General features: G+C 44.4%; 1 protein-coding gene across 1 annotated transcript in view; it reads left to right on the top strand.

Moving 5' to 3' along the window:
• The window catches only part of ccdc92ba (coiled-coil domain containing 92Ba), an 85,306-nt gene that overhangs the window by 18,278 nt on the left and 49,166 nt on the right, over nt 1–17,862 (top strand). Inside the window, exon 2 of the mRNA XM_063031050.1 lies at nt 9,674–9,821. Within this exon, the coding sequence (XP_062887120.1) occupies nt 9,692–9,821 (130 nt within the window). The 5' untranslated portion in view covers nt 9,674–9,691. The remainder of the gene's footprint in view (nt 1–9,673; nt 9,822–17,862) is intronic.

The raw sequence follows: 17,862 nt of genomic DNA, 5'->3' as shown, positions 1-17,862 counted from the left end.
CCATATCACCAGGTTCAGGAGCAGTTATTACCCTTCAACCATCAGGCTCCTGAACTATATATATTTAATTATTATTCTTACAGTGGATTCTGGTTAATTGAGCCATCAGTTACTCGGGACAGCCACTTTTATTGAATAATTCTTAAAGAGCAAAAACTAATTGAAAAAATTTGTTGGGATTCCTTTCTTTTGTTTGGGTCAGTATGCCACTCAATCAGGGCAGGGGACTGTTGCCAAACAAATTCTGTCTAGTGATTGTTGTGCGCACGTGTGTGGTCTTTGAACGCTATACTCTAATTACAGCGAACAGTTTTGAAATACTGTTAGTTGCATGTGTTCAAAAAACAGTGATTGGTGAGAAATAATCAGTAAGACAATACACAGCTGTTTTGCTCACTGCGGTTTCAAGCATTCGGGAGTGAAAATGAAATAATTTCACAGCTTCAACAAGTCAGGAACTACAAAGAATTTGAAGGTATTGACAATCATCTTGAACGTTACAATGAAAATGAAGATTTTGAGGATACAATTGTTGAAAGCATTGTATGAAGGCAGTCTATTGTCTGCACCAGGTGCCTGTGGTAATTCAGTTCATTGTGTACACTGGATGAATTCCTCCATCGATAACTATTAGGAACTAAAAATATAGTGTTCTAACTTGTTCTGCATTTCATTTAGATACATAATTTGTTACTCAGTTTTCTTTTTTATACTTTTTAACTATTTCCATGAAACTTTGGCTATTTGGAACAGCTGTATAAGTAGGCCAAGATGTACTGGTCCCAATGCGTCCCAATTAACTGGAATCCACTGTAGTTTTTTTTTGTATTTGCGCAGTTTGTCTTTTGCACACTGGTTGTTTGTTAGTCATTTTGTTTGTGTATAGTTTTCCATTGATTCTATTGTATTTCTTTGTTCTACTGTGAACGCCCGCAAGGAAATGAATCTCGGGGTAGTATGTGTTATACTTTGATAATAAACTTTTCTCTGAACTTTGAGTTGGCATAGACAATGAACGGTGGCTCATGAATGAATAAATTTAAGCACATTCATTTACACCACGGCTGGCAAACCTCAGATCAAGTTCAAATTCCTGGTTTGATGTTTTATATTCTATGCGTTGTTCGCTGGCATTTTTGCCATTTGCATAATTCGTTCTTTTTTTGTGAGTTGGGTGTTTGATGTTTTCTTGAACGGGTTCCATGGTGTTTCTTTTTTTTTGTTGCTGCCGGCAGGAGGACAAATCACAGAGTTGTATTCTGTACACATGTACTTTGAATCTTTGAAGTTCAAGCTTATTATCATTCAAGCTTATACATGTATACTGCTAAACGAAACAACGTTCCTCCGAATCAAGGAGGACAACACAGAGCATGTAGCTCACATACAATAATATTACCTCAAATAAATTAACAAGTAATAAAATATATGCTTGAAGATTGACATTTAGCATGATGTGCATTTACCACACATTAAGTAAACAGTATAACGCTATTGGCGCTTCATAAGTGATGAGACCTAATGGTCTTATTTCCCCTTGGTTCTGTGCCAGTTGATACCTGTGGTGGGGGTATACTTCATAGCAAGGAATAGTAAATTCCCGATTCAGTAGCACAGCAGAGACAGCTGGGATGAGCACATAGTAGTCAGATAAAGAGGGGCCCCTATAGGTTTGGTACCAGGCAGTGAAAGTCCATAACAGGCTTAACCAGTTCCTAATTGTTATCAATGGAGGAATTCATCCAGTGTACGCTGCCGTGTTCTTTTGATTGACTGTAAATGAACAAAATCTGTGCAATTAATAGACTGCCTTTATACAATGATTTCAACAATTGCATCCTCAAAATCTTCACTTTCATTGTGACAGTCAAGATGATTGTCGATACCTTCAAATTCTTCATAGTCCCTAACTTGTTGAAGTAGCAAAATCGTTTCAGCATTGCTCCCGGCCGTTTCTAGTATCTCCAAGCCCGAATGCCTGAAACCGCGGTGAGCCAAACAGTTCCGACTTGTCTTGCTACTTACTTCTCGCCAATTATCAGTGGCGTAGATCACTGCTTTTTGAACGCAAGCACAAGCAGCTGATGCTATTTAAATCTGTTTGCTCTATGCACAGTGTAATGCCTAACGGCCACACAAGTGCATGCGATTGGTGCCAGTTAGAAACTGTTCAGCAACGGTCTCCTGTCCCAATTGAGCGGTATAGTGTCCCAAATAGATGAAGGAAATCCCAGCTACTTTCTCAACTAGTTTTTGTTTTTTAAAGGTTGTTCCAAATAAGCGCTTGTCCCAATTAACCGGAATCCACTCTATATGAAAAATAAGTAGTTCAAAAGAGAGGTAATATTCATGGGGTCGTGGACCATTCAGAGATCTGTTGGCGTGATTTCTGACTGTTCAGAAATAGCTGCTGTGGGTTGAAGATGGGGATGAGGGTTCTGGATATCCCTTGTGAGATGGTCTTGGATTGAGGAGGTAACTCAGAACCCGTGGGTAAAGTTTCGATTCCTTCGGTGGTTGCATTCAAAACTTGGATTGTGAGGACTGTTTCAAAGTTCAAAGTAAATTTTATTATCAAAGTACATATATGTCACCTGAGTCTCGTTTTCTTGTGGACATATTCAATAAATCTATAGAATAATAACCATAACAGAATCAATGAAAGACCGCCAACTCGGTCATTCAACCAGAGTGCAGAAAACAACAAACTGTACAAATATAAAATGAAAGAAATAATAATAATAATAAATAAATAAGCAATAAATATCGAGATCATGAGATGAAGAGATCTTGAAAGTGAATCCATTGGCTGTGGGAACATCGAATTCTAATTGTGTGGCAACAAGCAAATTAGTTGTTTGAACTTTGACATGAATAGGAAGTAACAATATCAACAGTAGCTCCAGCCTCATTGGCTAGTAAAGTGAATGCTTGGGACGACTAGAAAACTAGAAAGGTAGTTTGGGGAGAGAGAGAGCAGATGGAGTGGAGCTGACGGTATCAGGTTTCATTTTGATTTGAACAGTTCCCTGTTAATGTCAGCTTTAGGATGTTAATTAGATGGAAGTTCTCCTGGTTAAATTCAATGTTGGTAAATCCTGCCTAGAGAACAGGTACTAATGGATGTTCTTGTACCTTGCAAGATAACTTCACAGAGTGACATTAAAATGAGATCTGGAACTTTAGGCCTCATTTTAATAAACTAATTAATTAACATTAATGAATTTTAATTATAATGTGCATTGCATGTACATTTTTATTAAAACAAACCAAAGCTGTGCCATATTTGGTCACCGTTTTCCTTGTTCCTGCATCATTTTAGTTTCAGTATTTGCTGTGACATTTATTCTCTGCAGTTAGTTGTGACGAAGGCAGGAACAAAAGATCAAGGAAGATCAACTTTATTTTCTATTTGCATATCTTAAGAATTTGCTCTGGGCGCAACATGCAATAAAAAAACATTTTACTTTTACAAAGAATTATGTAAAAGGAATGAAGTTAGAGGTTAAAGTTTGGAGAGCTGAGAGGTTAAAGGGGAAAGTAATTTAAGCCCTCACGGCTGTTCTACCATTCAATTTGCTAATAGCTGATTACTGTGTGAAATATAGAAGCTAATTATCTGACACTTCAGACACAGTATCTTCACTTGACTCATCTATCCTTCCCCTTCCTTACAGCATTCCAAAGGGATCACTCCAGCAAGGATACTCTAGATTACCCTCCCATCTCCACGAATACCCTTTATTTACTTAGTTATTTAGAGATACAGCGCGGTTACCACTATTCCGGCCCAGTGGACCTGCTCTACCCAATTACACCCACGTGACCAATTAACCTTCTAATCTTTGAAATGTGGAGGAAACCGGAGCATCTGGAGGAAACCCACGTGGTCACGGGGAGAACATACAAACTCCTTACAAACAGCGGTGGAGGGAACCCACTCCCTTTCTCAGGGCACTTCCCCAAACGTCCGCAGGGGATGTGATATCTACCCAATCACGGATCAGAAGACAGCTTTCAGGAGTGCATCCAGTCAGTCCACGAAGGAGACCCTGAGCTTCCTGTGGTCTATCGTCCTGATTCCTCTATCCCACTCTGACCATGACCTTTGAGTTGTTTCATTAAAGTTTCGGGTAAACTCACAAAAAACGCCTCACCTTCTGACTTCACAAGTTCCAGCCTTCTGCATTCTGCAATGAATCTAACAGTTTGAGATAATCGCTCATTCTGGTCATAAATCTCACAATTCCAGTATTTTTTTCCCTCACGTTCGATACTTTCTAATGTTATTTCTCTAGTTATATTTGCATCTCCCTTAACAACACATTTTGTTATCCCCCTGCCTTTACCACACACTCTCGACAGGCTCTGCCACTATTTGTCATAGGGTCCCACAGTAGAGCTACTAGGACTTGATGTTTCAATCCCTATGATAAGATGGCACTCTCGATGTTGGCAGTGGGTTTGGAATGGTGAAAAGGAGGGAGGGTAGGTACGTCATCAGGGTCATCAGGTGGGCACCCTCCTTCTTTGACGTTTCGTTGATAAGCCCACGACGTCTCCAGAGGGCTCAACGGTGCTACCTGGCGTCCCAGATACACCCCACTCAGTTCCATACCCTCCTGTCTTCATCTTGCAGCCCAGTTGTTGTCTTTCCTTTTAATCCAAATCCAAATCCAATTGCTGCTTTCTTCTGCTACATTTGACAAGGACTTGATCGCTTGTTGGAGGGAGTGACCCCTCACTCCCATCTTCTTCACACAGCACAGAAACAGGTCCTTTGGCCCCTCTCATCCACGCTGACAAAGATTTATTCAATTTCTTGAGGTCTCTCCCCCACCCCCACCATCTATCCCCAAGTCCATCACACACCTTCCCTCCCTGCCCCACTCTGTCCACACCTGAAATTCTTGTTGTCTCTTTTCCAACTTTTCCCCAGTTCCAATGAAAGGTCATTCATCTGAAATGTTTCACTCCCTGCTAGTCTGCAGAGTATTTCTAGCATTTTCTTCAACTTTTATAAAATCATGAGGGGCACAGATTGAGTGAAATCACACAGTCTTCCCTTCCCCCTACCCCGGGAAGGGGATCCAAAAGCCAGAGAGCGTAGGCTTAAGGTGAAGGGGGAAAGATTTGAAAGGGACAGGAGGGGCAATATTTTCATACAAAGGGTGGTGTGAATATTGAATGAGCTGCCAGAGGAAGTATTTGAGGGAGGTACAATCAGGACATTCATAAGACATTTGGATAAGTGCAGGGTAGGGACAGTGTAGAGGGATATAGGCCCAATGAAGGCAAATAGGACTAAGAGATGGGCATCTTGATTGGAATGGATGAGTTGGGCTGAAGGCTGAAGAGATTCTGCAGCTGTTGGAAATCTTGAACAACAGAAAAAATGCTCAATGAACTCAGCAGGTCAGGCAGCGTCTATGGAGAGGGATAAACAGTCAACGTTTTGAGCAGATTCTCCTCTATAGATGCTGCCTCACCTTAAGACATAGCAGCAGAATTAGGCCATTCAGCCCATCAGGTTTATGCCTCGATTTTACTATCCCACTCAAACCTAATCTCATGCCTTCTCCCTGTAACCTTTGTTGCCCTTGCTAATCAAGAACCTGTCAACCTTCTCTTTAAGTATACTGTATACCCAATGACTTAACTGTCTGTGGCAATGAATTTCACAGATTCACCATCCTCTGGCTTACATTTCCAGCATTTTGTGTGTTGGATCTGTTTCTGTGATGTGTTACCTTACAACTCTACTGCAAACTGCAGTGCAGGCCCATTTTGGCAGCCATTGCTGCAGAAAGATTGCTGTGTGGAAGTTTCTGATCAGAACCGAATGGCTGGGATTCCCAGGCAGAGCCAGAAGAAGCTTCGCATGCCCAAGGACCAGCACCATCTCAGGCATGTTGGACGGGCGCCTTCCTTCTGAACTGTTGTGCGTCTGAGGCAATCTCTGTTTCTGATTTGGAATCATGACATTGTAAATCAGGGGTTCCCAACCCGGGGTCCATGGACGTCTAAGTTAATGGTAAGGGGCATGGCATAAACAAAGGTTGGGAACCCCTGTTATGAATTGACCAATGTTCTACAGGTCATTAATATTGTACTGCTGAGGTCAAAAGTTAGTTGGTGAAAGGGCACACGGTTTGGGACAGTGATCGGAGCTGGAAAAGAGTCGATTTGTATGGGTAGGTGTGTAGAGTCATCTGGAGCAGATGCCATTTGCCTCAGTACGTGATTGGGGCCTGGAAGTATGGAGTCTATCAGACTGGGAAAGGGCCATTCAGCCCATCAAGTCTCTGCTGACCATCAACCGTCCTCTTGTCCTACTCCTTTGTTTTATTTCCCTCACAATCTCATCGACCAGATAATGGCCAAATGCAGGCAAGTGGGACAAGCTTGGATGGACACCTTAGTCATCGTGGACAAGTTGGGCCACCTTCCATGCTCTATTACACTACAACTCCAGAACTCTTATGAGATTTCCCCCACTAGGGACAACTTACAGTGGCCAGTTAACCTCCCAACCCGCACAACTGTGGGATGCAGTGGTAAATGAGACCACCCAAAGAAAACGCATCTAGTCACCGAGAGAATTCGGATATTCAGGGAAGGATCAATGGCGATCTAGGGTGAATGTCATGTGACTAGCACAATAGGTAGCTTGATGTCCGTGCGCAATGGGTAGGTCAAGTATCCCGTTCCATGGCCATGTGAGCCCAGGAGGTCCAGAGGCAGGAGACGTGGAGGAGAACAGTGACTTGCTGAGAGCACCTAAGGCATGAAGGGAGGGTCTGACATTGGACATTGCCCACAAGAGAGTTAAGTGGCTGTGCCCTCTAGTAACTCAGTTACTTCATGGTGGGTACTGGTCACCTGTGTTCTGGTGGTCCAATCTCGGCAGGCTGTCTCAGGGTTCGACGTGCCGGAGGGGGAAAGGCATCATGGCAGTCTCCTTGCTTGTGGGGGGTGTTTGGTCTCTAAAGTCCATGCTCTAGGTTAGTGGGATTGTCTCAGTGGTCCGTGCTCAGGTTGGCAGGGGAAGGTCTTGGTGGCCTGGGCTCGGAAAGGGGATGGCTGTCAGTGGTCTGTATTCTAGAGAGGGTGGGGGTTGTGTATCAGTGTTCTGTGCTGACAGTCACAAGGGATCAGAATGTTTTTTTTGTGTGAAATGTGAAAAGGTTAACACTCAGCAGTCATCAACCATTTTCCGATGGCGATCGGGTGGTGCATTCATTAGGTTTTAAATTCTCGACGCGGCAGCCAATTAAATGTGTCGGATTAAGCTAAGTAGAAAGGTCGCGTTGTCTGAATTTGGACTTTGCTACCACAGAGGATTTGCAGTGATCCTGCTGAGTTAGGAGTGAGAGTGAATCTATTTCTCTGGTTCAAAGTTCAAAGTAAAATTTATTATCAGAGTACATAGTGTACATGTCATCACATACAACCCTGAGATTCTTTTTGCTGTGGGCATACTCAGCCAATCTATAGAATAGTAACTGTAAACAGGATCAGTGAAAGAGCAAGAGCATAGAAGACATTAAATCATTGAATATAAATAAAATACCAATAAATAATGAGAGCTTGAAATAACAAGATAAAGAGTCCTTAAAGTGAGATTGCTGGTTGTGGGAACATCTCAATAGATGAGAGTAATTATCCTCTTTTGTTCCAGAGCCTGATGTTTGAGGGGTGGTAGCTGTTCTTGAACTTGGTGGTGTGAGTCCTGAGGCAGTTGTATCTTCTGCCTGATGGTAGCAGCGAGTAAAGAGCTTGGCCTGGGTGGTGAGGATCTTTGACGATGGATGCTGCTTTCCTGTGATAATGTTTCAAGTAGACGTGCTCAATGGTGGGGAGGGCTCCTGAGATCGGGGGACAGAGTGTGAAATTCAGAACTCGGCTCTGTTTGACGTTCAGAAGGATCTTCTTCGTGCAAAGGGAGGCAGAATCTGAGAATCTTCCAATCTCATCTCTGCTCCAACCTCCATTCTCAAAACAAATACTGGTGTGGGGAAGGGGGCTGTCAATGGAATAATTTGCTCAACTCATAGAAATGAGGCAGGAAGTGCTCAGGAGCAGCCCGGCCTTGTTTTAACTGATTGTAGAATGGACGTGGGGCTGAGTGGCCTTTCCAGCGAGGAAGAAGATGTAGAGATACATCAAGTTGGACAGCACAGTAGCAGTTAACGTAATGCTTTATACGGCACTAGCAATCGGAAGTTCAGGGTTCAATTCCCACCGCTGTCTTGACGGGTTTGTATCTTGTGACTGTGTGGGCTTCCTCTAGGTGTTCCAATTCCTTCCCACATCTCAAGGACGTGCGGGTTTTGGTTAGTGAGTTGTGGGCATGCAATGTTGTCACTGGAGGAGTGGCAGCAACCGCAGGCTGGCCCCAGCGCATCTTCAGACTGCGTTGGTCACCAACAGCGCATTTCACTGCATGGTTCAAGGGTTTGACGTACGAGTGCATGTGAGGAATAAAGCTAAGCTTTCTCCCTTTTAAGATGAGGAGGTGGCGAGTAAGGGCATTGGATGTACTGAACTTGTCACAAATAGCACAACTTTCTGTTTCTCTGTGTGGCAAATAGTGGACTAAAATATCATTTATCAGAGTTGATTTCCAATCCGGGTACCTGTATGTTGATAATTTTACATTTGGAACACTGTGTCTGCATTAACTGAGCCTCTACGAAAGCCATTTCCACTCTGTTGTACCCATAAGATTAATGATCTGCACAGAGAAGCAGTTGTGTGATTCTTGAATTCAAACGAGAATCTGCATTTTCCAAATTAAAGAATGCCAATTTGGAAAAGCTATAATCGGTAGTATTTCTGTAAGGGCAATCTGTTAAGAGATGTGTGGAGGTGAGGAGCATTTAATTTGTGGCAAGTCGGAGAGGGTTGTTGCCAAGTGAACGTTGCTTTTTCCGGGGGTGCAGCACTAATGCTAGGCTGGGGCTCTGTGGATCGTAGATGTCTCATTGCGCAAGGTCATAAACACAAGAGATTCTGCAGATGCCGGAAATCCAGAGCAACACACACAAAACGCTGGAGGAACTCAGCAGGTCAGGCAGCTTCTATGGCAGGAAACAAACCGTCACATTGCTGCTTGCGGGAGCTTTCTGTGGCTCGACTCCCACCTTGCCCACATTACGATAATTGGACTTTGGAAACACATCATTAGCTATAAAGTCTTTGCCGGTATAAAAATTCTTTATAGAGAAGTTTGTTCTTTATTGCAAGAGATTCTGCAGGCGCTGGTAATCTGGAGCAGTATGCACGAAATGCTGAAGGAACTCAGCAGGTCAGGCAGCATCTATGGATGCTCAAACAGTTGATGTTACAAGCCAAGACCCTTCATCAGGACTGGAAAGGAAGGGGGACACATCATCTGTTTACTTCCCTCTGTAGTTGCTGCCTCGGTCCCCTTCAATTCCATTCCTGATGAAGGGTCTTCCCCTGAAACATCACCTGTTTTTCCCCTCTATAGATGCTGCCTGACCTGCTGAGTTTCTCCAGCATATTGTGCGTGTGTGGCCTATTGTGCAGGAGACAGGAGGGAATGTTGGAATTCCCTCTGGGGGTGTGGGAGGTCTGAATATGTGACTGTGATCCACGTCATTCTGTTTTCCTGTTTGCTCATCTGTGCTTTTCTGCCCGGGCTCAGATTGTCACCTCGGTGACCATGGAGACCTCGTCTTTGGAGCGCCAGCTTCAGAGTGTCCAGCGGAACATCGCCTTCCTGAAGGGAGAGCACATGGACCTGCTGCACGGCCTGCACATGGAGATTCTGCATCTGCAGAAGCGCTGCAGCGGTGAGTGTCTGCCGCCCTCCTCGGCCGAGGGAGGAGAAGGATCAAAGGAGGTCAGCGGGGGGTCAAAGGGTGCAAAGCTGGATCCTTGGGGTCGGTAACTCAAGGGATTCTGCAGATGTTGGAAGTCCAGAGAAACACAAAGGAAATGCTGGAGGAACTCAGCAGGTCGTTTCGGGCTGAGGTCCTTCTGATCAAAGTCTTGGCCCGAAATATTAACTCTTTATTCCCCTCCATAGATGTTGCCTGACCTGCTGAGTTCCTCCAGCATTTTGAGTGTATTGTCTCAGGATCTGTGTTTAGCTTTGCTGATGAGAGCAAAATCATTCAGTCAGGCTCGATCTTATATTTAAAGGTCTGGCTGATTTGCCGTGGTGTTGATTGCAAGACTCTCGAGTTCTGGCAGATACCTCAAGGTCAGGACAATATCCAGACTGGGTTAATGTGGATATGTGCAGTGTGCTAACTCCTGTCCAGAGATGTTTGTTTGTGATTTTCACGTGGGTGATGCAAAGTAAGAAGATGAGTAGAAGCAGAATTAAGCCATTTGGCCCATCGAGTCTGCTCTGCCATTTCATCATGGCTGAGCCATTTTCCCTCATAACCTTATTCTCCTGCCTTCTCCTACTCTTTGCCTCCTGCTAATCAGCCAGTCCTCTAATGATCCTAGCATCTTTCCTGTAATACCATGGGCTCTTATCTTGTTAAGCAGCCTCATTTGCAGCACCTTGTCAAAGGCCTTCTGAAAATACAAATAAGCAACATCCACTGACTCTCCTTTGTCTATCCTGCCCGTTATTTCATCCAAGAATTCGAGCAGATTTGTCAGGCAAGGTTTCCCCTTTAGAAAACCATGCTAACTTTAGCTTATTTTATCATGTGCCTCCAAGTACTCTTAGACCTCATCCTTACTAATGGACTCCAACATCTTCCCAGAAACTGAGGTCTGGCTAACTGCTCTCTAAGTTCCTTTCCTCTGCCTCCCTTCTTTTTTGAAGAGTGGAGTGACATTTGCAAGTTTCTCAATCCTCTAACTTCCTTCTGATATTTGCTCAATTATATGCCCTCTCTGATTCCTTCTTGTTTTAATTTAATTTTATTGATTTATTTAGAGAGACAGTGTGGAATACGCCCTACTGGCCTTTCAACGCACGCGGCCAGCAACCCATCGATTTAACCCTAGCCTAATCACAGGACAATTTATAAAGACCAATTAGCCTACTAACTGGTACGTCTTTGGACTGTGGGAGGAAACCAGAGCACCCAGAGGAAACCCATGCGTTCACGGGGAGGATGTACTCTACAAACTCCTTATAGATGTCACCAGAATTGAACTCCAAGGTGTTATGGCGTCGTGCTAACTGCCATGCTGCTGTGGTGCCCTCTACCTCTTCTGCCTATCACCTGTCAGATACTTACTTCAGGCCCCTTCCCTTTCACCTGGTGTTGCCAATCCTCTGCCAGCTTGTACTCCTTCCCCTCCCCACCTTCTTATTCTGAATTTTGCCCCCTTTCTGCCCCGTCCTGGTGAACTGTCCCAGCCCTGTTCCCTTCCGTAGATGCTGCCCGACTTACTGAGTTCCTCCAGCATTTTGTGTGTATTGTTCTTTATAAGAGCATAGACCATAAGACAAAGGAGCAGAAGTCAGCCATTTGGCCCATCGACTCTGCTCCACCATTTTATCTTGAGCTGATCCATTCTCCCATTTAGTCCCACTCCCCCGCCTTCTCACCATAACCTTTGATGCCCTGGCTACTCAGATACCTATCAATCTCTGCCTTAACTACACCCAATGACTTGGCCTCCCCTGCCGCCTGTGGCAACAAATTCCATAGATTCACCACCCTCTGGCTAAAAAAATTTCTTCGCATTTCTGTTCTGAATGGGTGCCCTTCAATCCTTAGGTTATGCCCTCTCGTACTAGACTCCCCCACCATGGGAAACAACTTTGCCGCATCCACTCTGTCCCTGCCTTTTAACATTCGAATTGTTTCTATGAGGTCCCCCCCCCCCCCCATTCTTCTAAACTCCAAGGAATACAGTCCAAGAGCGGACAAACACTCCTCATATGTTAACCCTCTCATTCCTGTAATCATTCTAGTAAATCTTCTCTGTACCCTTTCCAACGTCAGCACATCCTTTCTTAAATAAGGAGCCCAAAACTGCCCACAGTACTCCAAGTGAGGTCTCACCAGCGCCTTATAGAGCCTCAACATCACATCCCTGCTCCTATACTCTATTCCTCTAGAAATGAATGCCAACGTTTTATCACCTTTTCTTTCTGCTGCCTTCTAAGATCTACTGTATATCCAGCTGGAACATGATCAGTGTGGTCTGGCCTTGCACCAAGAGCACTTGAGGCTCCACAGATGCTTTGTTCTTACAGTGATCTCATCCACCTCACTGATACCTCATCCCGACTGAAACCGTATCATTAGAGAGCAGGGGAAAAGGAGCCCGTTTGTCTGACCAGGCTGCCATTAGTCGACTATCTTGATCACTTAGCTGCCCTGCCGTGGAGGGCTGGTGAACACTAGAACTAAATTAACTCCGCGATGTTAGGGATGGGAAGGAAGCAGAAAGGCTGCTGGTGGGCCTTGAGGACCTGAGTTATGGGGAAAGGTTGAGTAGATTGGGACTTTAATCCCTGGAGCAAAGGAGAATGAATGAGTGGAGATTTCACAGAGGTGTACAAAATTATGAGGGGTATAGATAGTGTAAATATAAGCAGGGCTTTTCTTCTGAGGTTGGGTGAGACTAGAACTAGAGGTCATGGGTTAAGGGTGATAGGTGAAATATTTAAGGGGAAACTGAGGGGCAACTTCTTCACTCAGAGGGTGGTGAGAGTGTGGAACGAGGTGCCAGAGGAAGCGGTGGATGCGGGTATAATTTCAACGTTGAAGAGAAGTTTAGATAAGTGCATGCATGGGAGGAGTACGGAAGGCTATGGTGCAGCTTCAGGTCAATGGGACCAGGTGGAATAACAGATCGGCATGCTAGACGGGCCAAAGGATCTGTCATTATGCTGCAGTGCTGCGTGACTCTGTGACTCTAAGTACGGTGGTAGATCTGTGCCATTGGAAGGATGAAATAAAAACAGGCCAAAGCTTCCAGGTTCACCTTGTAACAGCATAGTGCTATCACAGACAGAGCATGGCGTGATCTGTCATTGGGACTGAGATGCGGGCTAGCTGTTCGCCAAAGGGAAGTGGCTGGAGGCAAAGGAATGGCCTGCATTGGGAAACTTCTTGGCACCGCAACAGATATTTGGCGGTGAAGAAAGAAACCAATTGTTCTGTGTGACAAGAAGATGATGGAGGAGGGAGAGAGCAGTCAGCCAAGTTCTTATGAGGAGTTCGTGGGGGCTGTAGCTGGTCCAACCAGGGGCAAGTAGACTTAAATATATACAGGTAAATACTAGATGGTAGACACATGCAAGGAGAACAAGAGGCACACCTGCTCTGTATATTGACTGGAGTATTCACGGGCAAGAGGTGGGAAGGGTTAAGAATTGAATCCAAAGTTCAAAAAGTTTGAAGTAAGTTTTATTATCAAAGTACATATATATTACCATATACAACCTTGAGATTTATTTTCCTGCAGGCATACTCAATAAATCTATAGAATAGTAACTATAACAGGGTGAATGAAAGATCAACCAGAGTGCAGAAGACAACAAAATGTACAAATATAAAAATATAGCAATGACTATGAGATAAAGAGTCCTTAAAGTGAGATCATTAGTTTTCGGAAACATCTCTATGAAGGGGGAAGTGAGTGTAGTTATCTCCTTTTATTCAAGAGCCTGATGGTTCAGGAGTAGTAACTAGGGTTGCCAACTGCCCTGTATTAGCCGGGACATCCCGTATATTGGGCTAAATTGGTTTGTCCCATATGGGACTGCTCTTGTCCCGTATTTCCCCCGCTAAGGTAGAGCATTCCTATGAAACCGTTCATAAGCCGAAGAAGCAATTATCATTAATTTATATGGGAAAATTTTTTGAGTGTTCCCAGACCCAAAAAGTAACATACCAAATCATACCAAATAACACATAAAACTTAAAATAACACTAACGTATAGTAAAAGCAGGAATGATATGATAAACACACAGCCTATATAAAGTGGAAATAATGTAGTTTCACTTAACAGGTCGGGAAGATTAAGCCAAAACCGACTTGTAGAAAAAAATCGGCACGTACACGCATGCGCACGTCAAGTATGCGCATGTCACACATACGCACATAGGTGCCCGCGCAAGGCTTCATGGTCATGGTAGTCTTTTTCGGGGTAAACGCAAGTGTCCCGTATTTGACTGCTACTTTTGTCCCTTATTTGGGAGTGAGAAAGTTGGCAACCCTAGTAGTAACTGTTCTTGAACCTGGTGGTGCGAGTTCTGAGGCTCCTGTACCTTCTACCTGATAACAGCAGTGAGAAAAGAGCATGGCCTGGCTGGTGGCGATCTCTGGTGATGGTACTGCTTTCCCACAACAGTGTTTCATGTAAATGTGTTCAATGGTTGGGAGGGCTTTACCCGTAATGGACTGGGCCAAATCCACTGCCCTTTGTAGGATTTTCCATTCCAAGCCAATGGTTTTTCCAAACCAGGTCATGATGCAGCCAGTCAATACAAACATCCATAGAAGATAATCTTGGGAAAATGGATGGAGATGCTGGGTTTTGCAGTCCGATTTGTCAGGATCCTGTGAAAGGTAGATTTATAGAACTACGGTTGTGCACACATCTCCACTCAACATTGTAGCAAGCAGGTCCTGGAGTAATGCTGAGCGTGTCAATCAAGCTCCCCAGCAATGCACAAACAACTTGCTTATGCCTGAAAGGTTGATTTCAGAGGAAAAATGGGGAAGAAGGGGAAAAAGAGAATGCAAAACAAGACATTAAATTCGTCAAGATAAAGGGCCACCAAAAGTGAAGTGTGGACAGATCATGGCAGCAGTATCAGTGTGACCTGGTGCTAGCAAGCTAGGTGAAGCCAGGTCACCATTAAGAAGCTGAAATGGGAACGGTTGATCTGTTTCATTTGGAAGAATGAGATAAAATAGGACAAACTATCCAGATTCATTCTTAATAACAGCTCAACCTGCTATAAATGCAGCCAAATTGTTGATTACTGAGAACCTGTAGGACTATGCAGAGAGCCATTTATTAAGATGAGGAAAGGGGGTGCTTCCCAATGTTCTTCCAGTAATCAGGATCCTTCCCATGTCTGGGTATACTTGGCAGTAAAGTTCCTGTACTTGACAGCCGAGAGCTTGGTGCCACCTTCAATTTTACAGCAGTGGCATTAATATCGTTCAAGTCATTCCACCGCATACATATATATACTGCCAAGCGAAACGACGTTCTTCCAGACCAAAGTGCATAACACAGTTCACATAACTCACACTCATAACACTTAAGTTAACATTACCACAAATAAATCGACAAATAATAATAAGGTGCATTTATGACACAAGTGAAAAAGTAAACAGTGTAATGCTACTGGCGCTTCATATGTGGTGACAGGGAGTTCAGTAGTCTCACGACCTGGGGTAAGAAGCTGTTTCTCATCCTAATAGTCCTTGTCCTAATGCTATGGCACCTCCTGCCTGATGGTAGGGGGATCAAGACATTGTTGGACCGATGGGAGGGATCAAGTGAAGAAGAGAAGATTATTATTTTAACTTTCATATGCTGCCCAGGAATATGAATTGCCATCTGAGTGACCACAATTATTATCTGAGGCACAGTGAGGGGAAGATGGAAATCTGTATACCACAGAGTGAAAATGGGGCAGGTTCAGACTGTCCAAAGGCAGGAGTGGACCTGAATCAGAAACACAGGAATAATCACGTGGGTGGTTGGGTGAGGCAAACTCTGGGACCTCTTTTTTAATTCACTCATGGGAAAGTGGACCTCACTATATTTATTACCCTGAGTGACCTTGAACTAAGTGGCTCCCTGGCCATTTCAAAGGGCAGTTTAGAGTCTACAGTGCTATGGGTTGGAGTCAAGAATGGACAGACTGGGCTAAAGTTGGCAGATTTCCTTCCTTGATAGACATTGTTGAACTTGTTGTGTTTTAAATTCAGCACCAACCATTATGCATACTGCTATATACTTTCAGAATTTACTTGGTTAACTATTTAAATTCAAAATGTTCTCTTGTTCTGCATTGACTGGAGTCAAACAAATTGATGTAATCATAGTTTGTGACAGCTCAAGTTTCCTGTTGTAAATTGTCGCAAAGGATTATTGAATCGGCTTAACTTGAGGGATACCACATCCATCTTGATAGCAGCACATCAGAATAGAATGTGGGGCCTGGGTTTCCCATTTCCACATTCACCCCCTCTACCATTCAGTCACTTTAAGGAGAGATAGATGTAGAAGCAGAAAACCTCGGCGACCAGGCACTGGCTACTGCTGGATCAGAGGTTTTAAATTGAAAGCAAGCAGGTTAGGTATGGGTCCTGTGCAACCAGGCGACTTAAGGCAGTCTGGGAATTTCTACCTTTCGTTTCAGCTCCAGTCTTGCGATGTGGGTTGTTTCTTCTCCACAAATCATCGCCTTGTCGCGGGGGAGGGGCTTATGAATTTCTGAAATCCCAAGTGTGATGCCGTCTGGAGTTCAGCTCCTGGTAGGGTCACCCATGGATAAGGTCAAGGGGGCAGTCCCAGACAAAGAGTGACCCAACCAAGAGCTCAGTAGTGGAGCTGGCAGAAGATGATGACACATTACGAGGGCAGTGAAGGCGGAGGGACAGTGACGGGTCCCCAGTCGTCTTGCACACCATATGCCATTGGACCTTGACTCCAATCTGTCAAAGACCATGTAATGGCTGCCCGTGCATGCATTCACATGTTAAACAAAGTCATGCACAGATTCCATTAAGAGAATCCATCCTAACGCCCTGGGTATATGGATCCTGGTTCGGTCTTTATGGCCACCTGAGAACCCACCAATAGACAAATCTTTAGGAGAACATCATACTCGACTTGAGAGATCACATTACTACTGTTTCTAAAATGAAACCCATTCAACAACACTTTCTCCTGTTGTGAAATACCTGCCACAGCGTTGGTCTCCGTCCATTTAATGTGTCTCAGTTCTGTGGTGTACAACCACGCTGATCTCACTGCCCAGACTCGCTGCCAGCAGCCTGAAGTGGAACTAACCAAATGCTTTCTCAAAATACTGCATTTTCCGTGCCAACTTCCTGCAGCGTTGTCTGGGTTGCCAATTCCACAGGTCTCCCAGGGCCGCCGGGCTTGGTTGTGAGCTGAGGCCATGAAGTTCAACCCGCCATGTAATCACAAGATCAGCTATTGGCTAGGTCCAATCCCACCCTCCTCTGAAGACTGTTGCTCTGATCATCAGTTACTCCTTCAGAAGCTGGGACTGTAGGGTGACATAGTAGCGGAACGCTATTACTGCACCAGCGACCCAGGTTCAACTCCTTCACTGTCAGTATGTTCTCCCCGTGACTCTGCAGGTTTTCTCCAAACGCTCTGGTTTCCTCCCACATTCCAACGACAATACGGGTTAGTAGGTTAATTGGTCACAGGGCTGTAATTGGGCAGCCACTTATCATGCTGTATCTCAAAATAAAAATAAAAACAATGACTGTGTGGCTTATTGCCTAAACCAGCTGATCCATCCAGAGGATGCCATCAAAATGGAGGTACGTTAGTGTAAAACCACTCTAAAGCTCCTTCTTAAATATAACAGACTGTTGTTTCGTTAAGCCCCGGGGATTGACTCACTGAGATGTCTGGTACCTCTGCATTTTGTCTGTTAGGTTGTTCTAGACCTTCACCGCCCCTCTCCCAGAATTCTGCAGCTACAGTGTCCTCAGTTGCGGCACGGTAGCGTAATTGTTGTATAGCGCTGGCGATCCCCAGTCGGGGGTTCGATTCCCGCCACTGTCCGTAAGGAATTTGTTTGTTCTCCCTGTGACTGTGTGGATTTCCACCAGGTGCTCCAGGTTCTTCCAGCAGCCCAATTCATGTACGATCGGGTTTAGTGAGTTGTAGGCATGCCA

This window comes from Mobula hypostoma, chromosome 23 (genome assembly GCF_963921235.1).
Source record: "Mobula hypostoma chromosome 23, sMobHyp1.1, whole genome shotgun sequence".
Lineage (NCBI taxonomy): Eukaryota > Metazoa > Chordata > Chondrichthyes > Myliobatiformes > Myliobatidae > Mobula > Mobula hypostoma.
The sequence above is the reverse complement of the archived record's forward strand: the minus strand, read 5'-3'. Positions and strand labels throughout refer to the sequence as shown.